The sequence below is a fragment of the Macaca thibetana genome, chromosome 2, assembly GCF_024542745.1.
Source record: "Macaca thibetana thibetana isolate TM-01 chromosome 2, ASM2454274v1, whole genome shotgun sequence".
NCBI lineage: Eukaryota > Metazoa > Chordata > Mammalia > Primates > Cercopithecidae > Macaca > Macaca thibetana.
The window spans coordinates 172,536,837-172,561,435 of record NC_065579.1 but is presented as its reverse complement, the minus strand read 5'-3'; the positions used below and the strand labels follow the sequence as shown (position 1 = coordinate 172,561,435).

Here is a 24,599-nt window from a genome sequence, read left to right as displayed (position 1 = left end):
TGAAGAAAGAAGGATTCCATGTGAGGGAGATTATTTGTTGCTGGTTTTAAAGATGAAGGGGGCCACATGGCTAGGAATATAGGCAACTTCTAGGAGCTGGAGGGCATCTCCTGGCTGATAACCATCAAGGAAATGGGTCTTAAAACCACAAGTAACTGAGTTCTGCCAGTAACTTCAATGAACTGTTTTTGTTTGTTTGTTTTTTGTTTGTTTTTGAGACAGAGTCTCGCTCTGTCGCCTAGGCTGGAGTGCAGTGGTGCAGTCCTGGCTCACTGCAAATCTCCGCCTCCTGTGTTCAAGCGATTCTTGTGCCTCGGCCTCCCAAGTACCTGGGATTACAGGTGTGTGTCACCACTCCTGGCTAATTTTTCTATTTTGAGTAGAGATGGGGTTTCAGTATGTTGGCCAGGCTGGTCTCGAACTCCTGAGCTCAAGCAATCTGCCCGCCTCGGCCTCCCAAAGTGCTGGGATTACAGATGTGAGCCACGCGCCTGGCCTTGAATGACCTTTCTGAAGGCTCTTCTCAGAGAACACAGCCCTGATAACATCCTGATTTCAGCCTGTGAGACTGAGGAGAGAACACAGTTATTCTGTGTCTCAAACTCCTGACCTGCAGATCTGCGGGTTAGTAAATGTCCCTTGTTTTTAAGCCAGTAAGTTTGTGGTGATGTGTTACACAGCAATAGAAAACTAACAAAATAACTACCATCTAGACCAAGTTATTGAACGTTTAGAACACACAGGATGTTTCCAGGACTCTAGCATGCGCTTTACTATTCACACTATTACAGTATTGAATTTTCACAGTAACCCTTCAAAATTACTAGTAGTTGACCCATTTTATGGATGATGTAACCGGAATCCAGAGATTTCACTTATTGTGTTATCGTTTTGATTCCTTCTCTGTTAGGCTAGACTTTGAGGGTGTAGTTAGGGAATAAGATGAAAGTTTAAATGATTTCTGAAGTCTCAGAGTTGGAGATGTGGAGACAGACTTAGACTAGGTCCTGTGACTCTTCATCTCGCATTTTCCCTACTGACCCTTAACCATGTTTAGGAGGTATGGCCAATGATGTCTTGATGCTTTGGTTTGCCTGCAGTAGTTACTTTTTTTGTTTTTTTTGAGAAGGTGTCTCGCTCTGTCACGCAGGCTGGAGTGTAGTAGTGTGATCTCGGCTCATTAAAACCTCTGCCTCCCGGGTTCAAGCAATTCTCCTGCCTCAGCTTCCCAAGTAGCTACGATTACAGGCACAATGCCACCATGCCTGGCTAATTTTTGTATTTTTAGTAAAGATGTCGTTTTGCATGTTGGCCAGGCTGGTCTGGAACTCTTGACCTCAAGTAATCCGCCTGCCTTGGCCTCCCAAAGTGTTGGGTATTACAGGTATGAGCCACCGTGCCCGGGCCCGGTCTACAGTAGTCAAATGTATCAACCTTCTAGTATACAGATCATGAAGTCAATGATAGTGTTTCATGTTATGCAGCAAAAATGAAACTAGGCATTTTATGGATGAGACCTCATCTGATATTGATTTCTAAAAAATGGCAGATAAATGTTATAACAAATGTGACAAAGCTATTTTATTTTTTAAAAATTTAACTAACTGGATGCAGATGTCAAAGGGACAAAGCTATTTTAAAAACAACTACTTTCCAATTGCTGGAAAAAAGAATTTGATATAGAATGTCTTTAACTTAGTTAACCTGGAAATCAAAGGGCACATGTTCTGCATATAAAAATCATTTGAGGGAAGGAAGCCTCCTCAATATATCAGTGAAATGTATTTGTCTTTGTAAATGGTACCACATCTACCACTACCTGCCTCTATACTCACTGAGAAACTTTGTCAAGTCACTCTGTTACTTGCTTTCTTCATCTTTAAAAGATATTTGGACGGCCAGGCGCGGTGGCTCACGCCTGTAATCCCAGCATTTTGGGAGGCTGAGGCGGGTGGATCACGAGGTCAGGAGATCGAGACCATCCTGACTGCATGGTGAAACCCCATCTCTACTAAAAATAAAAAAAATTAGCTGGGCGTGGTGGCGGGTGCCTGTAGTCCCAGCTACTTGGGATGCTGAGGCAGGAGAATGGTGTGAACCCAGGAGGTGGAACTTGCAGTGAGCCGAGATCGCACCACTGCACTCCAGTCTGGGCGACAGAGCAAGACTCCATCTCAAAAAAAAAAAAAAGATACTTGGACTAGCTACTCTCTGAGGTCCCATTCAACAGTCTATGAATTCATAGAATTTCTATCTGTGTAACATTCTTAGCTTTCCTCTGTAAAATGCAGAGGTTTTAGGGTAGTAAAATATATAGGACAGAAAAGTAAATTTCCAGGGTTTCATAGGGGGAATTCAAGGCGTAAACTCAAACTCAAGCCATTACAATTGCTGTGTAGCTGGGCCCTTCTCATATTCCCAGCGCTTGGCAGAGTGTTTCTAACCAGTTCAATACACACTGTCCCCATTCCTCATCCTGCCTCATCCTATCCCTCCCTACTGACCTTATCCCAAGCTTCCTATGCTCATGGCAATCTCTGGTGCAGGGAATTGGTTGATCCCATTTCTTCTGTCTTGTCTTTTTTCCCCTTATAAACTGTGTACTCCCCGTTGCCCTGCCTTTTACTGTTCTTAATTCTGCAGACAATTCCATACCATAAAATGAAGGGACAGGTTTGCTGCACGTGCTCACCCCGCGGCCCTCCCCGCCCCGCTCCACCTCCATTCACGTTGTGTTCCTTTTGTCCAGCTCTTTCTGGATTATTTAGGGAAATTTCTCTATGCCTTTTTCTCCTTTGTTTTGTTCCATCTTTGGCCCTCCCTGTGGCTAATGGATTACACGGATGACACCCTGTTGAGGAAAAGGCAAACCATGGGCTTTAAAGAGAAGCCAAGACATTTTAGAGATACAGGGACGTTACTTTCAAATAATAAAAAATATCCCTTCTGGTTTTGCCCAAGTCTTCATATCTGCTTTTACAACCACCTCTGTTTAAACTTTTTTCTTCACCAGCAATTTTCAGGATAACCAGAAAGTTGAATAATAGCTCATTTTTATTTTTTTGTTTTCATTATTTTTATTCCATGTGAATAGTAAATTAGGGGTTATATCATCTATTTAGGAGACTTTCATATCTCAGCTATCTTACATGAAATGCATTCTGAGTTCCAAGAAACACCGTTTAAACAGCCACAGACTGCTTAAAAATCGTCTTAAAATTGTCAGGAAATGTTTTTGTCCCAACTGACCATTAGGGGGCAACATAGGTATGTGCATTTCATTTAAAAAATAGGATTTTTCTCATGTAACATGCAGCATGTTTAAAGAATTAATGTCAGATTTAGTCATTGATTTGCTTTCCTTGACTTAGCTCTGGTAGTAAATATAATTGACATTTGAATGGAAATGGTAATTGTTTCCTGTGTGAGGTATACTTTCCTTTATAACGCATATTTGACACAGAATAACGGAGTCTGCTGAATTAACAGTGGTAAAAAATGGTAACATCAAAATTACTTTTAATTCTTATTCTAGTAAATGTTTTCTGTGGGCCCTAGGTATCGTCTCTGGAGCTTTCTAGCTATGCCACTCGATGTACTGATATAATGAGGGAGCTTTGCACAAGGTGCAGTAACATGGTAAAGCTACACTTGATAACGTGTTGAGAAATTATTTCTGAACAAGCCAAGGAAATATTTACCCTCCCCCCCTAATTTTTCTTTGATAATCGCATTTGCCAAATAAAGCTTTTCTTTTTTTTTTTTTTTTTGAGACGGAGTCTTGCTCTGTCGCCCAGGCTGGAGTGCAGTGGCACGGTCTTGGCTCACTGCAAGCTCCGCCTCCCGGTTCACGCCATTCTCCTGCCTCAGCCTCCCGAGCTGCTGGGACTACAAGCGCCTGCCACCATGCCTGGCTAAGTTTTTATATTTTTGGTAGAGACGGAGTTTCACCATGTTAGCCAGGATGGTCTCGATCTCCTGACCTCGTGATCCACCTTCCTCGGCCTCCCAAAGTGGCCAAATAAAGCTTTTTAAAATCAGCGTTCAGTTTCCTTTTCTACTTGGGCTCTGAACCTGCAAAGAATTAGCAGATGCCGAAGAAAAAAGATTAGATACGCACTCTGTCAAATAGAGCATCTTCTTTGGAGGGATAAAAACCAAAATAATTTGGAGTAACACAGATAATGTCAAGTCAAATAAACTAAAAGTAGTTACAAATAGGGGACTCAATTAAATTTCTGAGTTATGTAAGCATTTAGATTCCAAATTGTGGCTTAATAGGTGACTATAGAATGACTGGATTATGATAAAGGTTGTGTATGAAAATGATGTAAACTGGTGGTTTCTTAGAGATTGTAGGTTTGAATAATTGTTAGAAATGAATAAATATATATCTTCAAGAAAAAAAAAAAAGGCTAACATCTATAAACATTGTCTTTGAGAAGTAACCTAGCACACAGTGGTTAAGATCGTGGGCTTTGGGCTCACCTGCTTGGGCCAGGTGCTGACTTTGCTGCTTACTAGCTCAGCTCTGGGACCCTGGTCAAGTTGTTTAGCTGTTCTGAAAGGCAGGGATAGCAATAGTAGCTGCTTTAAAGAGTTACTGTGAGAATAGGAGATAATATGTTTGCTCAGAATAGTGTCTGATGCAGAGTAAACTTGCAAGAAATATTAGCCATTACAATCTGTTTTGAAGCATATAACGTTTGTCGTTTCCACAGTGGCATTTTCTACAGGAGGTGTTAGGGCAGAAGGATGTTGACTCTCCCTCTGAAAGGTGTCCTTTTGCTTGTGTTATCATGTGTAGCTAGGTTACAACCAGGAGTACACATTGGTGATGTATTTTTAGCATTGTTCGTGATGTATGAAGACTTTCTGAACCTTTTGTATTATGGAGAATAATCCGTTAGATTGTCTGCCATTAGTTTGTTCTCCATATTAAGTGATTTTTTTTGGAATTAAAAATAAAATTTGAAGGTAGGATTCATGGATTGTAATTTTGCTTTTAATGGGATGAAAACAGTGAGTGAATACCACTCCATATGTGTAAAATATTAGTCTAAGTTGTTACTTGCCTTGCAGGCATGTGGGTGAGAAACTGTTCTGTTCTGGGAGAATGCTGGATAAATGCTTATGTCCACACATTTTCTTGGGTTTTGTCTTCCTTTATATTTGGCTTTGATAAAAACATTTGTAATCAGGCTGGGCATGGTGGCTCACGCCTGTAATCCTAGCACTTTGGGAGGTCGAGGCAGGCAGATCACTTGAGATCAGGAGTTCGAGATCAGCCTGGGCAACATGGTGAAACCCTGTCTCTACTAAAAGTGCAAAAATTGGCTGGGCGCGGTGGCTCACGCCTGTAATCCCAGCACTTTGGGAGGCCGAGGCGGGTGGATCACGAGGTCAAGAGAATTCAAGACCATCCTGGCCAACATGGTGAAACCCTGTCTCTACTAAAAATACAAAAATTAGCTGGGTGCATGCCTGTAGTCCCAGCTACTTGGAAGGGTGAGGCAGGAGAATTGCTTGAACCCGGGAGGTGGAGGTTGCAGTGAGCTGAGATTGCGCCACTGCACTTCAGCCTGGCGACAGAGTGAGACTCTGTCTAAAAAAAAAAAAAAAAAAAGCAAAAGTTAGCTAGGCATAGTAGTGCATGCCTGTAATCCCAGCTACTTGGGAGGCTGAGGCAGGAGAATCGCTTGAACCCAGGAGGTGGAGGTTGCAGTGAGCCAAGATTGTGCCACTGCACTCCAGCCTGGGCAAAAAGAGTGAGACTCCATCTCAAAAAAAATGTAAGTAGAGGGAATGCTGAAAGTCCCTCCTTTCCTTTCTGTCCACCAACATGCTCATGCCCATTTCAGATCTTCCCATTTTTGTACAAAGGAAAAACTTTTTTTTTTTTTTAATTTTACTTTAAGTTCTGGGATACGTGTGCAGAATGTGCAGATTTGTTACATAGGTATACATGTGGTTTGCTGCACCTGTCAACCCATCATCTAGGTTTTAAGCCTTGTATTTGTCCTAATGCTCTCCCTCCCCTTGCCCCCCACCCCCCGACAGGCCCCAGTATGTGATGTTCCCCTCCTTGTGTCCATGTGTTCTTGTTGTTCAGCTCTTGCTTACGAGGGAGAACATGAGTTGTTTGGTTTTCTGTTCCTGTGTTAGTTTGCCGAGAATGATGACTTGCAGCTTCATCCATGTCCCTGCAAAGGACATGAACTCGTTCTTTTTTATGGCTGTAGAAAACCTTTTTTTACTGAGGAGAAAAGTCTGGGATTTGAGATCTGACAGCAGGAAATGTTTCCCATATGCCATCAGGCTAACAAATACATGGGCATAATTGTTTCTTGGGACATTTTTCATCTATTGTTGGATGAGAATATTAAAATACTTGTTTTTCATTTTTCTTTACAGAGACTAACAATCTAGAACTATCTCAAGGCTTAGGAACTTTTCCTTCTGGGTATTATTATAAAGACCAGTGGAGGCCCAGAAAGTTTAAGATGCGTCAGTTTAATGACCCTGACAACATTACAGAGTGCTTACAAAGAAAAGTGGTGCATTTATTTGGTGACTCAACCATCAGGCAATGGTTTGAATACCTTACAACGTTTGTTCCAGGTTGGTACTTTGCCTTTTGTTTCATAACCCTTTCCCACATCGGCTTTGAAATCAGCAGGCTCACTCAGGTGCCTGAAGAAAGGTTATCAGGTGAGGAAACATTTATTTCTCTGTAGGACTAAAGAGGTACTCGTACCCTGGAGAGAGGTGTGACAGTTTCTCATCAATAGCTGTGTTGTGTTGTACTCATGGAAGCACTGGGTTCTCATTGAGGTTTATGGCACTGATGAGCTGTATGACTTTGGACAAGTCATTTACTTTTTAGGGTTTCATTTCTCCATGTGTGAGATGAGACAGCTGGACCATGTCACTTCACAGGTGTCTTTCACTTCTAATATTATGGGTTGTAAATAGAGGTGGGCATTTCCAGTTGCTTCTCCCCTAGTTCTGTCTCATCCAGCTCCAAGTTTATAGTAGCTTTAAGTAGAAGGAAGCAGCCAGACCTGTGGTGGTCCATATTGCATCCTTGCAGCAAAGCCATCCCTGTGTCATCCATTGGGCCTACCATTGGTGTGACTCTGAAATGGAGTTGGCTCCTCCTGAGGGAGCCTGGGTAAGTTCCAGCATTCTTAACTTCTTGATTTCTCTGCTTGGCTCTGGGGCTATTCTCCACACTCAGAACAAACCCCAGTGGTTGGAGGCGCACTCCTTCTTCACAAGGGCATTCTTCTCTTTCTGGAAGGGGTGTGGATGAGGTAAGGAAGGAGGGATCCTGAAGGAGCAGAAATAAAGACCCTGCTTACAATTTAGAGAGCTGATAAATGGTTTTGTGGGAACTGTTTTTAATGGCTGTGTGTGGGCAAGGCTTTTAATAAAGTAAAGCCTGATAGTTTGTTGGGAGTTGTTTGTGTTTTTTTTTTTATCAGCTCTTTATTTGTTAGGTCAACTTAGTTTTATTTATTGATTGATTGATCGAGGTCTCCCTCTCTCACTCAGACTGGAGTGCAATGGTGTGATCGTGGCTCACTGCAGCCTCAACCTCCTGGGCTCAAGTGATCCTCCCACCTCAGCCTCCCAAGCGTTTGGGACCACAGGTGTGAGCCACTGCACTCGACTAATTTTTTGTATTTTTTGTAGAGACAAGGTCTCACTGAGTTGCTCAGGCTAGTCTCGAATTCTCATGCTCAAGCAGTCTGCCCGCCTCCACCTCCCGAAGTGCTGGTGGCTCACACCTGGCCTCAACTTAGTTTTGAATTGAATTTTTAGAAGGAAAGGAGGAAGTAGATATTGTCCCCAACAGTGTAAAGTCAATTCCACTTTTTGTTTTGCTTGTTTTTTAAATGGAAACAGATATAACTAAGCTTTGTTTGATAAAGTATAAGTTATGCATTAGGAGAAGGGAAATACTTTGTATGGCATGATGCTAGACAAGGTTTGATGTGATGCTGACCAGCGGGGGCCTTTCTAGGTGTCTGTAGTTGCTTCTTAAATTCTAATGATGTAGCTTGGTATTTCCTTTGATAGCAAGGATCACACTGACTATTTTGATCACTTCCCACCATATGCTTTACAGACATATCTTCACCTGATAAAAATAAAGCCTTGTGTCAGTGCTTGATCTTAATCAAAAGAAAGTGGTAGCTTGAGCTTTTTGTTCAGTTAAAATGGGGCTGAATGCTAAGTAGTAGTTTGGTAGGAAAATCTAGAAGAGAAGCCTGGAAATGCAAGGAGAAAAAAGTGAAACCTACTTTAACCCTTAAGAAGAATATATGACAATTTATATATATATATATATATATATATATATATGTATGTATGTATCTATCTATCTATCTATCTATATATATATATATATTTTTTTTGAGACGGAGTCTCACTCTCGCCCAGGCTGGAGTGTAGTGGTGTGATCTCTACTCACTAAAACCTCTGCCTCCCAGGTTCATGTGATCCTCCTGCCTCAGCCTCCCAAGTAGCCGAGATTACAGGCACCCGCCACCATGGCTGGCTAATTTTTGTATTTTTGGTGGAGACGGGGTTTTACCTTGTTGGCCAGGCTGGTCTCAAACTCCTGACCTCAAGTGATCTGCCTGCCTTGACCTCCCAAAGTACTGGGATTACAAGCATGAGCCACCTTGTCCATCCTGTAGGACAATTCTGTTCTGATGTTACTTCTTCAAAATTGACCGTGAACTTCCTGAGGGCAAGGACTATAGCTTATCCATCTGAGCATTGCTGGCTTGTAGCACCTATAGCAGTGGGCACTAAGTAGGTGCTTAGGAAATATCAGTTGAATTGGATTGTCAACATTTACTTAAGGCACTTAAGGGAATATTTAGGGATATGAGACACATCTTCTTTCCTCATGGATGCACATACTAAGTGATGAATTATACAGAGTTTTTTGGAATAACAAGGAGTCCCACTGATTCCTGGGACCTTCAGAATGTCTCCAGGCAACTGGGCCTTGAAATACAACTTAGAGGGAGAAAAGCGATGCTATCTGTGTTATTCTCATGATAGAGACGGAAGTTTTTCAATAGGACATTAACATGATTTTTCATCTACAGGGTAAAATTGAAAGTCAAAAGAAACAGGGTTGCTTCTTTCTTTTGCTTATTGCATAAACAGGTGTTTGTTTTTTTTTTTTTTTTTTTTTTTTTTTTGAGATGGAGTCTCGCTCTGTCGCCCAGGCTGGAGTGCCGTGGCCGGATCTGAGCTCACTGCAAGCTCCGCCTCCCGGGTTCACACCATTCTCCTGCCTCAGCCTCCCGAGTAGCTGGGACTACAGGCGCCCGCCACCTCGCCCGGCTAGTTTTTTGTATTTTTTAGTAGAGACGGGGTTTCACCGTGTTAGCCAGGATGGTCTCGATCTCCTGACCTCGTGATCCACCCGTCTCGGCCTCCCAAAGTGCTGGGATTACAGGCTTGAGCCACCGCGCCCAGCCACAGGTGTTTGTTTTCACTTTTCAGAATTACATTTGAACTTGCTTTAATTTTATTTTTAAAAACATTCTTTTTAAATCAGCAAATAGGTATATTTATGGGGTACAATGTGATATATATATATATACTGGAATTATTATATCAAGTAAATTAACATATCCATCACCTCACATACTTACTTTTTTATAGTGAGAACATTTAAAATCTCTTAGCAGTTTTGAAATATACAGTACATTATTATTTATTATGGTTACCATGTTGTGCAATAGATCCCTAAAACATTTTCCTTCTGAGACCTTGATTAACATTTCCCCATTGCACCTACCCCACTAACAGCCTCTGGTAACCACTATTCTACTCTCTACTTCAACTTTTTTTACGTCCACATATAAGTCAGTATAAGGCAAATACTGCATGAAGTTCCACGTGAAAGACATCTGTGTGTGGCTTATTTCACTTAGCATAATGCCCTCTAGTTTCATCCATGTTGTTACAAATGACAGAATTTCCCAAAAGAAGTATTTGGTTACTAATATGTGCTCATAAAACAGAAGTTAAAGCCCTTGTCTTGAAAGAAATAATATTTATCTGTTAGGAGAATAAAATGTAAATGCCAAGTTGATTTTTATAAATTAAATGATCATAAATAGTCACTTCTCAAAAGAAGACATACGTACAGCCAACAAACATATGAAGAAAAAGCTCAATATCACTGATCATGAGAGAAATGCAAATCAAAACCACAATGAAATTGTGGTTCTCACACCAATCAGAATGGCTATTATTAAAAAGCCAAAAAATAACAGATCCTGGTGAGGTTGCAGAGCAAAGGTAACACTTTCACACTGTTGGTGGAAGTGTAAATTAGTTCGACCATTGTGGAAAGCAGTATGGCGATTCCTCAAAGAGGTAAAAGCAGAACTACCATTCGACCCAGCAATCCCATTACCGGGTATATACCCAGAGGAATATAAATCATTCTGCCATAAAGACACATGCAAGCAAATGTTCATTGCAGCACTGTTCGCAGTAACAAAGACATGGAATCAACCTAAATGCCCATCAATGACAGACTGGATAAAGAAAATGTGGTACATATATACTGTGGAATACTATGCAGCAATAAAAACAAGATCATGTCTTTTGTGGGAGCATGGATGGAGCTGGAGGCTATTATCTTTATCAAACTAGCACAGGAACAGAAAACCAAATACGGCATGTTCTCACTTATAAGTGGGAACTAAATGATAAGAACTTATGAACACAAAGAAGGAAACAACAGACACTGGGGTCTACTTGAGTCGAGGAGTTGGGAGGAAGGAGAGGAGCAGAAAAGATAACTATTGGGTACTGGGCTTAAAACCTGGGTGATGAAATAATATATGACAGATTTTCCTATGTAACAAACCTTTACATACACCCCCAAACCTAAAATAAAAGTTAACAGAAACTTTTTAGACATAGATTAAAAAAATTGCAATGATCAGTGCAAATAGCAACATTTCTTGGCCTAATAATTAGAGAAAAATGGGTTATTTTGTTTTTCAGGCATAGACAGGTGTAGTGTAGAGTCTTATCACTGATGGTGTTATTTATAATGAATGTTATGTTTATGTAATAATTTAAATAATAAACGTCTTAGAATAAAGGCCCATTGATACAAAAGGGGGCAGAGTTCAGTGAAATAGGTATTCCCTTTACATTTATATTGTACCTTTTTGTTGTACTTAAAAAAAAACTTGTTATTTAAAGCCACTTAATAAGGTATAATCAAAATATATGTGTGTGGTTTGAAGGTTTTTATGAACTTGAGTTTTCCTTGTTTCAGATTTAGTGGAGTTTAACTTGGGTAGTCCCAAGAATGTGGGTCCCTTCCTTGCAGTGGACCAGAAGCACAACATCCTGCTCAAATACCGCTGCCATGGTCCACCCATCCGCTTCACAACCGTCTTTAGCAGTGAGCTCCATTATGTGGCGAATGAGCTGAATGGCATTGTGGGAGGGAAGAACACAGTGGTTGCCATAGCTGTATGGTCTCACTTCAGCACCTTCCCTTTGGAAGTGTACATCCGGCGGCTCAGGAACATCCGTCGAGCAGTGGTTCGGCTCCTCGATCGAAGCCCAAAGACCGTGGTGGTCATCCGGACGGCCAACGCCCAGGAGCTGGGACCTGAGGTGAGCCTTTTCAACAGCGACTGGTACAACTTTCAGCTGGACACCATCCTTCGGAGGATGTTCTCAGGGGTTGGAGTATATCTCGTCGATGCCTGGGAGATGACCCTGGCCCATTATCTACCGCACAAGCTGCATCCAGATGAAGTTATTGTGAAGAACCAACTGGACATGTTCTTGTCCTTTGTGTGCCCCTTGGAGACCTAGCCTGGGAGACCTAGCCTGTCTTGGAAGGGACTGGAGGAATCATATTCAATGACCTTCTCAATTGACCTGAGTTACAGAAAGTGGCCCCAGTGAGAGCTGACTGCTATTAATAGGCATAAAATTTCAAAAAGATCTGGACTTTATATGATGACTTACAAGGAGCTTAGAAAATGCAGGTTACATTTATATCTACCTATAGGATTTTGTCTAATCTTGACTTAGCCATGGTAGAACTCTTAACAGCATCTACACACTGTATTGCTCTTATAACCAAAGATGCTAATGAGTGTATTTGAATTAGCTTCTCCTGGGAGGGTTGATTACTTTGCTAAAGAGTATGAAAAATATTCTGATGGAAGGGACAAGTTTGGTTGGTAGTAGAGTGTTTGTAGCTTATCTGGTAAAGGAAATGGAGTGCATCTGCATGCATAGCACAAGTAGTCCATCTTCTGGCGGTTAACTAGAGAAAGCTTACAGTCAGAGGCTCTTGTGAATGCACTGAAGACTGCTGTGTCTCAGGAGTTTCTCTTGATGATCTACCTTTTCTGAATTACTTGAAAAGGCCAGTGTGCTTGGTTCGAGTTTTTTAGTGGGAATATTTACAATTTCCTGCTTTTATCTAGAAAAGAGCAAAAGGGAACTATGAAAGCAGTATATATAAAATCTGTGCTTTGGAATCGACATTTGCATTTGGTGATTTTTATTTGATTCAGCTAAATTTTATGTGTTGAATACTTACTCTAGAATAACTACTTTTGGAACTGGAAGGGGGAAATCTGTAAATGGAAATTTATTTTTATGATCTGAAATTTGAGGGTTTTAAGAATTGACTTTTGTGTAAAGAATGCTATTGTATTATAAAGCTGTGGAAGTTTTTCCCACCAGTTTCAGGTGTTTTTTTTTTTGTTGTTGTTGTTGTTGTTGTTGCTGTTGTTGTTATTTTGAACTACTTACCACAATTAGAAGTTAAAATCTAATTAGAAATTAATAAGCTATTAAAATTCATGACAGGTTTTTTTTTTTTTGGTATTTTTTGATTTGGGCATAAAAGGCACACCCATTCGCTCATGCTTGGAAGAAGCTGCTATTCCTACTGCCTAGCTAAGAAGAATGGAATTATGAATTTTATTTGACTTATTAATTTTAAATGAGTTTAGTTAATTTGGGATCATTTAGTAAGTACTCTTTTCTTTTTGAGCTATGATAGATTATAGTCTAGTTTAAGTTGCTCCTAAGTAGACAGATGAAGAAACTAGGGAGGCCTTAAAGAGAAAGACAGATGCTTGAAGTATGAATGATATATACCCTTAGAAGAATGGGTCAAATAATTTGCATTTTTAATTTAAAATAGGAGGGCCCCAGATCTTACTTTCCTATCCTTGAGGAACACCTTCAAGTTTTTAAAGTATTTTTTGGGGAAAGAAGATTTTTAATTGTTTCTGAGTCTAATGAGGCAATAAAATATATTAAAATAGTTTAATTTTAAATAATTTAATTTTAATGGCTTTACAGTACCTAAGGATCACTTGTAATATCTGACAAAAATGCAGAATTAAGAGTCATGGCAGGGTGTGGTAGCTCAAGCCTGTAATCCCAGCACTTTGGGAGGCCAGGCAGGAGGATTGCTTGAGGCCAGGAGTTTGAGACCAGCCTGGGCAACATAGTAAGATCTTGTCTCTACAAAAAATAAAAAATGATCCAGGCATGGGCGGACAGTCCCAGCTACTAGGGAGGCTGAGGCAGGGTGATTGATTGAGCCCAGTAGTTCAAGGCTGCAGTGTGTTATGATTGCGCCACTACACTCCCGCCTGGGCAATGGACAAGAGATCTTATCTCTAACAAATTTTGTTAAATAATAAAAGAATTAAGGCCAGGCATGGTGGCTCCCACCTGTAATCCCAGCAGGGATTACAGTCTTGGGCGGCTGAGGAGGGCGGGTTGCTTGAGGCCGAAAGGGGCTTGAGCCTGAGTACCATGGTGAAACCCCATCTCTGCCAAAAAATACAAAAACTAGCTGGGTGTGATGGCACCCACCTGTAGTCCCAGCTACTTAGGAGGTTGAGGTGGGAGGATCGCCTGAGCCCAGGAGGCAGAAGGTTGCAGAGGTTGCAGTGAGCCTTGATTATGCCACTGTACTCCAGTCTGGGCAACAGGGCAAGACCACCCTGTCTCTAGAAAAAAAGAAAAAAAAAAAAAAAAAAGAGGGACCATGATGCCTCTGGGATTTATGGAACCAACCTTTGTGGCAACTGCTTTAGTGATTCTGATGCAATGGTGGTATTCCACACTTGAAGAAACACTAAGAGAAGAGGTAAGCTAGAATGAGGCAATAAACATGGCTTGTTTATTATTTCAGGGGATTTACCAATAACTGGTTTAATTCTGTTCATGATCCAGTAGTGTAGGTAATATTAGCTCCATTTTATAGATGAGGAACTCAAGTTTCGATTTGAAATAAGGTATTTGAAAAAAGTCCATATCCCTTTTCAGCTAAAATTGTGAGACTTTCATAAAGAAGGGTTTGTATTTATTTATTTGTTTTTGAGACAGAGTCTTGCTCTTTTGCCCAGGTTGGAGTGCAGTGGCATGATATGGCTCACTGCAGCCTTGACTTCCTGGGGTCAAGCGATCCTTCTACCTCAGCCTCCTGAGTAGCTGGGACTACAGGTATGTACCACCATGCCCAGCTAATTTTTGTATCTTTTTGTAGAGACTAGGTTTTGCCATGTTGTCCAGGCTGGTCTTAAACTCCTGAGCTCAAGCCATCTGCCTACCTCGGCTTCCCAAAGTGCTGGGATTACAGGTGTGAGCCACTGTGCCCAGCCCAGAGTTTTTCTTTTCATGAAAGAACTTCTAGACATTTCTTCAAGGATTTGTAAAGGAGGCTGAGCGGTAATTTTCCCAGGAGAATTTTAAAAAGAAAGAGGGCATTACTCCTCCAGTGGTTTGGAATGCTGCCACTTGATTGTGCAAATGCTTTCTTATGATCTTGTCTAGTTTCTGTTATTTTTTGATTTGGTGACATAGTTCTTAAAGATTTGGTGACACAGCTTCTTGAGGTATTCTCAGTCACTTTCATCTCTCTTTAAAAAAAATTTTTTTTAACAACTTTTAAGTTCAGGGGTACATGTGCCAGTGTGTTTCAAGGTAAACTTATGTCATGGGGGTTTGTTGTACAGATGATTTCATCACCCAGGTGTTAAGCCTAGTACCCATTAGTAATTTTTCCTGATCCTCTCCCTCCTCCTACCCTCCACTCTCCAATAGACCCCAGTTTGTGTTGTTCCCCTTTATGTGACCATGTGTTCTCATCATTTAGCTCTCACATATCAGTGAGAACAACTTTCATCCCCCATCTGATTTGTCTTTCTTCACTCTGGTGTGGAAATTTTGATAGAGATTACTATACCACTTAAACATTTCCCAGAATAGATAGAATAGTTTCTTCTGAAAAGTTTATTTTAGGCTAGTGCCATATGGTTGTGAATATTAGCATGGTAGCCAAATAATAGTTTGTTTTAAATATATATTTCCCAGTATAAATATAAGGGACATCATAATTTTTAAAAACTATAAAATCCAGAAGAAAAATGTATGGATAAAATCCATAATTCTATCATCTGAATGCAATGAACATTAGCATTTAGGTATATTTTCTTGCAGGTTTTTTAACCATATAGTTATAGAGAATATGTAATTTGGGTCTGTGTTTTTTACATATAAATATTTTTCTATGTTAAATAGTCTTCATAAGTTAATTATAAAGATCTACTTAATAGTACTGCTACTGCAGTTTTCATTATTAGATAAGTTGGTCATTATGGTTAGACATTTAGGTTTACAATATTAAAGCAGTGGGCCGGGCATGGTGGCTCACGCCTGTAATCCCAGCACTTTGGGAGGCCGAGGCAGGTGGATCACGAGGTTAGGAGTTCAAGACCAGCCTGGCCAAGATGATGAAACCCCGTCTCTACTAAAAATACAAAAAAATTAGCCAGGCGTGGTGGCAGGTGCCTGTAATCCCAGTTACTCCGGAGGCTGAGGCAGAGAATTGCTTAAACCTGGAGGGGCGGAGGTTGCAGTGAGCTGAGATCGCACCACTGCACTCCAGCCTGGGCAACAGAGCGAGACTCCGTCTCAAAAAAAATAAAATAAAATAAAAAGCAGTGGTTTATATCAATTTCAGTGGTTTAAAATACGAATTTCTATTTTGGAATGACAATTTAATGTAGTGAGTCTCATGTTTCAGAACTGAGATGATTGATTTGATGCTATTTGTGATAGAACCCATAATAAAGCCTTTCTATGCAAATTACATTTTATAGAATTATCCTACCAAAAGTCACCTTTCTTTAGTGAATGTAAAACTGACCTTTGGTGTTCCAGTATGATTCATTTTGCCATTCTGAATAACTATCATTTTAATTAAGACCACTTAACTGACACTTCCTGGATTCAATTATTAAGTTTCAGATTGAAAGTTGATCCAGTTTAATAACTGAATCCAGTTTCACATTTATCAATCTGAAAACTTAGTTTGCAGATTGGTAAATCAGGGTACTTGACAAGAATAAATATGGTAAGCCTTTACATATTCATGTGTTACATGCCAGAAATGAGTCTGTTTCTGGACCCTGTTCAGGGAAATAGTGATCACTGAGAGAGGTACAGGGAAATAAACACCCAAGGGAAATGACAGAAATAAGCCTCCCCAACTTTCTAAAAAACTGCTCAGCATTATCTCTGTGGGTTCTGGGTAAATTCAGCTTTTTAACCTCAGCTAGTCACTAATGCCAGAAATTCCACTTTAAGTGTATTTATTTTCTTGTGTTAAGCATTATTCTACCTGGTTTATGTCTACAATGTAGTATTAGTGTACTTAGGATTCTTGACACCTCAGTGTGCAAATAAATAAAATTTTGAAGTTGTTTTTCTTTTGAAGGTGAGACCACAGCCCCTTGAGTGCTAAGGGGACCTGGGAATCCTAGGGGAGTGGAGGTGGTGGAAGATAAGAGGATGATTAAGGGCAGCAGTTTAAAGGACACAGAAGCTAGGAGAGCACTGTACTCCACCACCTTCAGTCTAACTTGTCTCTTAAAAGTGCTTTTATATTTTAACTTTTTAAAAAAGTGTGGTCTAGGCGCGGTGGCTCATGCCTGTAATCCCAGCACTTTGGGAGGCCGAGGTGGGTGGATCACCTGAGGTCAAGAGTTCAAGATCAACCTGACCAACATGGTGAAACCTCGTCACTACTAAAAATACAAAATGAGCCGGGCATGGTGGCACATGCCTGTCATCCCCGCTACTCAGGAGGCTGAGGCAGGAGAATTGCTTGAACCTGGGAGGTGGAGGTTGCAATGAGCCGAGATCATGCCATTGCACTCTAGCCTGGGCAACAAGAGTGAAACTGTCTCAATAAATAAATAAATATATAAATAAATAAAAAATAAAGTGTGAACTTAAATATATTTATATGTGTGTACATATATTTTCTTTTTTAATATTCTGGTTAAATGAGAGGCTATTGGTCCTCTTTTAGTTTTAAGAGTCTAATGATGTGTACATCTAATGCCCATTCCAACTGGATTGTAACACTGCTTGGGGAAGATAACTTAAAAAAAAGTAGTACCGAGATTACAGCAGCTGGTGTCCTAAATGGAAAAGAAGTGAAACTAAATGTCATAGGAGAAACCCTTTCAGTGTTGTGCAGTGGTTCATTTGCTGTTAAATCTACCCCATTACCATTCCCCTTACCCCTTGAAAATAAAGTGATCTTCATGTTACAGGACCATTGCTTTATTTATGCCACAGATTCCTTGTCCTTTAATTAGTCAATGAAGGCACATGATAGCGATACTACTTTTTGATTGCCATATTGTAAAAGCTGTATTGTAAAAGGTAACTCCCTCCACCCGCCCACTGCACCCCCACGGTTAGGGGCCACACAGAAAAAGTGAAATAAGATGAAGTGAATCTGATGAGAGGCAACTCTAACGCCCATCAGGAGATTCACTAGAACATTTTAAAAGGACATCTTTAAGGAAAAAGTTTTGTTTGAAGATGTTGCCTCTGATTCCTCCCTGCGGCTCCAGTCCAGGTCTTGGAGCCGGCCCTCGAGGGGAATGTCCGGGACTCGGGTCGGTACCTTTTTGGCCTGGGAATTTCCAGTATGCAGAAAAAAATCCACAAACCTAGTCCTCGCTACCCGCTCCCTGCCTCCTCTGGCCGTTCTCAGTGCCCACGCAACCCAGTTCGAACGAGAGGATGACCGTATTCTGTATTTTAGAAAACAGGCTCTTAGCTTCCCCCGCCCCCGTCCTCACTCGAGTGGTGAACTGAAAGCGAACGCTATAAAGGGCGCCAGTGCGAGGGGCGAGCTTCCTCTTGCCACGAGGTCAGATGGCGAGTTCTTAGAGAAAAAGGCTGTTAGCTGCTGCTTATCACGTAACCTCAAAAGGAAACCGATCGTCTTTCTCATGCTGTCACGTACTTGGGTTATTATCGCTGATTAGAGCTGGAAACAATTGATTTCCTCTTACGTATTTGTTTGACTTGACTCTTCAAACACAAAGGTATATTTTTATTATTTGATGTTTTATTAAAATATCTTAAATGCTAAGATTTTTTTTTTTTTCTTTTTCTTTCCTATTCCCATAGTCAGATTCTTAACTTTGGAGTCACTCTCTTGTGTTTGAGTAGCCATACTTGCTTTGGGGCAAAATATTGGGGGATAGTTTTTTTGGAAAAAGAACATCAGGGATGTTTTTGTAGTTTAGTAATAGCAAGAATCATGTCTGTTTGTTTTAAAGGCCCAGGAAGGACTAAGATACTAATGGAGGAGATCGATAGAATGGGTGATGAAGTATCATAAATCTAATGTAACACTGTATCTTCTGTCAGTGACCTAGAACTATGATATCCCGAGACAGAAGCCTCCCAGGAGATTTGATGTGTGGGTTTAGAGGTATACTTTCCCACCAAGCGTAGACATGAAACCATATCTTTATGGGAAAATAGAGTAAATTGAAGTACTTTATAGCATGCCCTCATTCATTCTTACATTACTTCTGTAAAATTAAAATGTATGAATAGCCATTTTATGAATGAGGAAAACCTGAAATTTGATGATTTGACTGGACCCCCAGATTCATGATAATCTGTATTTGTTAAGGGGTTTGTTTGAATAAAAGCACGTTTCTAAATAGAATGGATTAGAGATTCTCTTCATTGGGATTAGTGAATTTGCTGTAGTGGCTGAAGGTGCTGTCCAAAGAGGATGACAGTTATATAAATTTTAAGCATTTGGTAATATATATTCCCTCTATTTAAATCTGACATCTAAAGAAATATTTGGCTGGGTGGAATATTTTTTTGCTTCTGTTGGACAGTAGGTTGTTTAAACAATAAAAGGAGAGAAAAGTTTCCAAGTCTCATTCACTACCCAACATAATCCCAGATGGAGCAGGGCATCAGCCACACAGATCATCTAAACATGCAGATAACCCTGCAGTCTTTTTATTTGGCTTCAAAATACAATGTATAGTCCACCACCCCTCCCCACCGTCTTTCTAACATCATCCTGCTGAGGTCAAAGACACAGTTGGGGAGGGTACAGGCGTGGAGCACTGCGGTGGCAGAAGAGTCAGTCTGAGAGGAGTTAGCACATGACATCAGTGCATAGCGCAGATGACGGGAAACGTTTGGCAGCATCCTTTCCAGTGTGGAGGTGATGACCGAGGTCAGCATAATCCAGCTGTTCAGATACAGACTTTTCCTCACTGAGGAAAAGGAAGCAAACCCTTCTCTTTTCTTGCCTTGAAACAGACCCTGCTCTCAGAGAGCAAAAGAAACCCTTTCAGAAGCTACAAAGCCATGGAAAGCATTACTGAGGGGAAAGATTTTCTAATTGTTCTGAGACCAACAATGAATTGCTTCTGAAAACACCATTTTCTTTTGACTCATAGCTGACACTGAACTGGAGGCCTCTTGATTTTTTCTCCCAGGTTAACAGGAAGATCTCGAGGGCCCTGGCTGAACTTCACCTTTTGGCTTTCTTGGCCTGATGCTGAACTCCCGAGGGTGAGAAGGGCTGATATTTCTAAACGAGTAGCATCCAGGTGTTACCTAGCCCCTGGCTGATGTCAAAGAGGGTGGCGGGATTTTTCTAAGATTCTTTTCTTAAATTAGCCGTTTTTTTGAAGTTGCTGCAAAATTACTCTGAATTTTACTTATAGGCATTTTACTGTGATTTCATGAGAACTAAGATTTTTTTTTGTGTATGTGTGTGTGGCTTAGTAGTATTTTTTAAAACCAATTTGTTGAATTTCTGCTATTTTCCATAGCAGGAGGACATACGAATACATCTAAGAGGGGAAATCAGCTCTCTGATTACTGACAGTTTCAGGGTTAAGTAATCTTTAACAGGCTTGGAGAGCATCATGCCCCCTCATAGTTTTGGTGAAGAGGCTCCTTAAAGCTAGCATTTGTGGTTTCTGATTAAAGCACTTTCTGTTCCTTTAATTTGGGATTGTCTGTAAAGTAAAATACCTTCCTTTCGAACATAGTGAATGAAAATATTTACTGCCACTGATGGAGTTAGTGGATTGGGAATGAACACTTATTAAACACTTGTTTTGGGAGCTTACCAGCAAGATCTCATTTAGCCCTACAGCATTTTAGGTAGCTGTAATTAGCTTTATTTTATTTATTTATTTTCATAACTTCAACTTTTATTTTAGATTCAGGAGGTGCATGTGTAGGTTTGTTACCTGGGTATATTGCGTGATGTTGAGGTTTGGGGTACAACTGATCCCATCACCCAGGCCCTGATCATAGTGGTTTTTCAACCCTTGCTTGCCTCCCTCCCTCCCTCCCGCCTCTAGCAGTCCTCAGTGTCTTTGTTGCCATCTTTATGTCCTTGAGTATCCAATGTTTAGCTCTCACTTATAAATGAGAACATGTGGTATTTGGTTTTCTGTTCCTGTGTTAATTCACTTGGGATAATGGCCTCCAGCTGCATCCATGTTGCTGCGAAGGACATGATTCTATTCTTTTTTATGGCTGTGTAGATTTTCACAGTGTATATGTACCACATTTCCTTTATCTAGTCCACTGTTGATGGGCATCTAGGTTGATTCCATGTCTTTGCTATTGTGAATAAGTGCTGCAATGTACATACAGGTGCATGTGTCTTTTTGATAGACTTCACCACGACAAATGGTGAATTCTTTCATGGTTATATTAAACAATAATCACAATGCTACGTTCTGTATATATGATACCAAATATCTGAATTAAACTTATCAAAATACTGTTAATTACCTAGATGTTATATCTATAAAATGCCAACCTCCAGATATTTGGAGATATTAAAAATGATTTTTTCACTGTTTGTTCAGATATTTAGCAACATGCAGGCACTTTTAATATTAGTAGAAGACTTTTGGATACATTTTAGCATTGAGTAGTTTATATGCATCCCCAGTCCTCTGATTGTTTCAGTCAAGTTTGCTAGACAGCCTACTACTGTGAATCTGTAGAGGGTCTGATACTATAAATCATGCATTCTCAGAGAGGGTGATATTATCTCCAAGAGGGTAAAAATCGGTTCTTCAGGGAAAAATCTTAGCTATTACAATGGTTTGTGACTCCGAAAGGGAGCATAGTACATAATAGATATACAGTATATCTGTGGTGTTAAACTTTCATCAGGGGATGATTAGGAAAAAGATGTCTAAAAAGACTCCGTAGCGGGTCTAATACTGAAAGAAAGGTTGAGACATGCCGTTGTAAATGCTCTGCATGTACTTATTCAACTGAGGTCAAAAGATTTTTCTGTGGTTTGTTGTCTTTTTGTGTCTTGCTTTGTGTCTACATCCTCATTTTTCATGGATTTTAAAAGTACTGGTTTCCAGAGGAGGAACAACATTTTTAGTTTCTTTTCTTTTCTCTTTTCTCCTCCTCCTCCTCCTCCTTTTTCTCCTTCTCCTTCTTCTCCTTCTCCTCCTCTTCTTTTTCCTCTCTCTGTCTCCTTTCTTTTTTTTTTGATACAGAATCTCCCTCTGTCACCCATGGTTGGAGTGCAGTAGCCCCATCTCAGCTCACTGCAAACTCCGCCTCCCGGATTCAAGTGATTCTCATGCCTCAACCTCCTGAGTAGCTGGGACTACAGGCACGTGCCACCACACCTGACTAATTTTTGTATTTTTAGTAGAGATGGAGTTTCACCATGTTTGCCAGGCTGGTCTTGAACTCCTGACCTCAAGTGATCCATCTGCCTCAGCCACACAAAGATTTGCTCTTTTTTTTAGAGACAGAGTTTTGCTCTGTCACCCAGGCTAGAGTGCAGTGGCATGATCATAGCTCACTGTGTGCTCTACCGTCTGGGCTCAAGTGATCCTCCTGCCTCAGCCTCATCAGTAGCTGGGACTACTACAGGTGCATGCCACCATGCCAAGCTTCTTTGTTCTTTTTTCTTTTTTATTGTAGAAATGGGGTCTTGCTATGTTACCAAGACTGGTCTCAAACTCCTGGCCTCAAGGGATCTTCCCACCTTGGACTCCCGAAGTTCTGGGATATAGGTGTGAGTCCCCATGCCTGGCTTTATATTTCTTTATTTCAGGAAAGTTTTATTCTATTATATCCTTAAATGCTTTAAAAATATTTTTTAAAATTGTGATAAAAGATACATAAGTTGCCATCTTATCCATTTTTAAGTGTACAGTTCAGTGTCACTAAGTACTTTTCATATTACAACTTTTACTGCCAGCCATTTGCAGAACTTTTTCATCTTCCCAAACTGAAACTTCATATCCATTAAACAATAATTCTGCATTCCTCCCTCCCCCAAGTCCCTGGCAACCACCCCTCTACTTTTTGTCTCTATGAATTTAATGACTCTACATACCTTATATAAGTGGAATCATATAATACCTATCTTTTTATGACTGGTTTATTTCATGTAGTGTAATATTTTCAAGGTTCATTCATGTTGTATAAATGTCAGAATGTCCTTCCTTTTTAAGGCTGTATACTATTCCAGCATGTGTGTAAGTGTGCTTACCACACTTGGTTTATCCATTCATCTGTCCATGGATACTTGGATTGTTTCTATCTTTTGACTATTGTGAACAATGCTGCTGTGAACATGGCTGCTGTGAACAAACAAGTATCTGTTTGAATCCTTGCTTTCATTACTTTTGGGGATATATCAAGTCATTCTATGTTTAATTGTTTTAGGAACTGCCATACTATTCTACACAGTGGCTGCACCATGATGAATTTCTTTTTAATTCATTTTGTGTAGTATTTGGCAGGGTGCAGTGAATAAGTGCATACACCGTGAATATGTGACAGAAAATGACACGAAGTTCTGAGTAATTCTGCTGAATGATTCAGCACCACTATTAAAACAACGTCTCCTATTTATTCACCCTTGCATGGCCACATACTACAGTGCACACACTTACGAAGATGTGCGTGGTTGGGAATAACTCCTATGGGAATCATTGAGGCAGTGCACTTAGATTCCATGTGGGTCAGATCTTTTTGGAAATTTGGACCACTGGCAGTAGAGTTCCACATCTTAAACCTAGGGAGGCTTGCTGGAGGTTTAAAAGGGCCAGAGCTACAAAGATGATCCACAGATGTGGGGATTAGGTCTTGTGAATGAAGATGAACTGAGGACAATTTGAAGATAGGAATTGTGTGAGTTCTGATTGTTGCCCTTCTCCTCCCCTTCCACACCCATTCCCTTACCTCTGCAGCATAGCACAGGGTGACTTCATAAATTTTGGTTGAACAAATAACCCAGGATGGAAAAAAAATGAAAGGTTGATTTATTTTTTAATTATAACAGTTGTGAAAAGTTGTTCTGAGGGCCATAAGAACTTTCTATGTTGTCTCTGCTATGGGGAAAGGAGGTGAGTTTAATTTGAGGTGGAAGGTAAGAGTTTGAAGAAACTGAAAGTGATCACTGGGCAAGGCTGCCAAATTTACCCTTGGAATTTCTAGTATCATGAGAGACGAACAGTCTGAAAGATGGCAGAGGCTGATATATCATGGACCTTCCCAACCCTGCTCTTCTGTGGTAAGGTTTCATATCTTGTAAACAGCCAATGAAAACAGTTGTGTGTGTTTACCTCTAGTATTGAACAGTATCCAGCATTTAGATAAGAAAGGGATTGTTAAACCCAACACTAATGTCAAAATCTAGGGCAGAGTGACAGATTGCAGCCAAATTGTAGCAGGCAGGAGGTGAACTGGGTAGTGATAATAATGTTAAAGGACATGCTTTCTCCACCCCATACCTCACTTAGGTTTGTCGGCTCTCCAAACTTCGTGGTTGTTCATTTTTGGGAGCCTCTCTTAAAATGCAAATAACCTTTAAGAAGGGCTACTGTTGATACCTTGGTGTGAATTAATTTTTAGATTCTTTCTTGCAATTTTACTGGATGAGAAGGGCACAGAGACTTCCCCAATCACAGTGCAGATAAGGGGTGAGGTAGAGTGGCAGGAGCAGTGCAGTGAACCGAATGTGAAGGTTAAAATCAGACTTGGTGCCTCCCCCACTCTCCTTCAGTTGGCTTTCCTGTTTCTGTTCTTGGTGCCACCACTATAATCCTCAAGGCCTTGGAGTTACCTCTGACCCTCATCTCTCTTCCTCCCCTCCTCTCCCTTCCCCTCTCCTCTCCTCTCCCTTCCTTTTGAGACAGAGT

General features: G+C 40.5%; 3 protein-coding genes across 13 annotated transcripts in view; 2 read left to right on the top strand and 1 right to left on the bottom strand.

Moving 5' to 3' along the window:
* NXPE3 (neurexophilin and PC-esterase domain family member 3) overlaps nucleotides 1-17,668 on the top strand; it is a 46,427-nt gene extending 28,759 nt beyond the window's left edge. For 7 of the 8 annotated variants that reach the window (XM_050778946.1, XM_050778944.1, XM_050778941.1 and 4 more), the window contains 2 exons: nucleotides 6,415-6,621; nucleotides 11,333-17,668. In XM_050778946.1, coding sequence (XP_050634903.1) covers nucleotides 6,415-6,621; nucleotides 11,333-11,883 — 758 coding nt within the window. In that variant the 3' untranslated portion in view covers nucleotides 11,884-17,668. The remainder of the gene's footprint in view (nucleotides 1-6,414; nucleotides 6,622-11,332) is intronic. The other variant, XM_050778948.1, reaches the window with a different exon arrangement.
* Nucleotides 1-24,599, bottom strand: part of RPL24 (ribosomal protein L24) — a 488,826-nt gene that overhangs the window by 111,740 nt on the left and 352,487 nt on the right. The gene's annotated exons all lie outside the window — the stretch shown is intronic.
* The window catches only part of NFKBIZ (NFKB inhibitor zeta), a 33,160-nt gene continuing 26,312 nt past the window's right edge, over nucleotides 17,752-24,599 (top strand). The window contains exons 1-2 of one of the 2 annotated variants that reach the window (XM_050778938.1): nucleotides 17,752-18,455; nucleotides 19,887-19,962. The gene's annotated coding sequence lies outside the window, so the exon portion shown is untranslated. The remainder of the gene's footprint in view (nucleotides 18,456-19,886; nucleotides 19,963-24,599) is intronic. The other variant, XM_050778939.1, reaches the window with a different exon arrangement.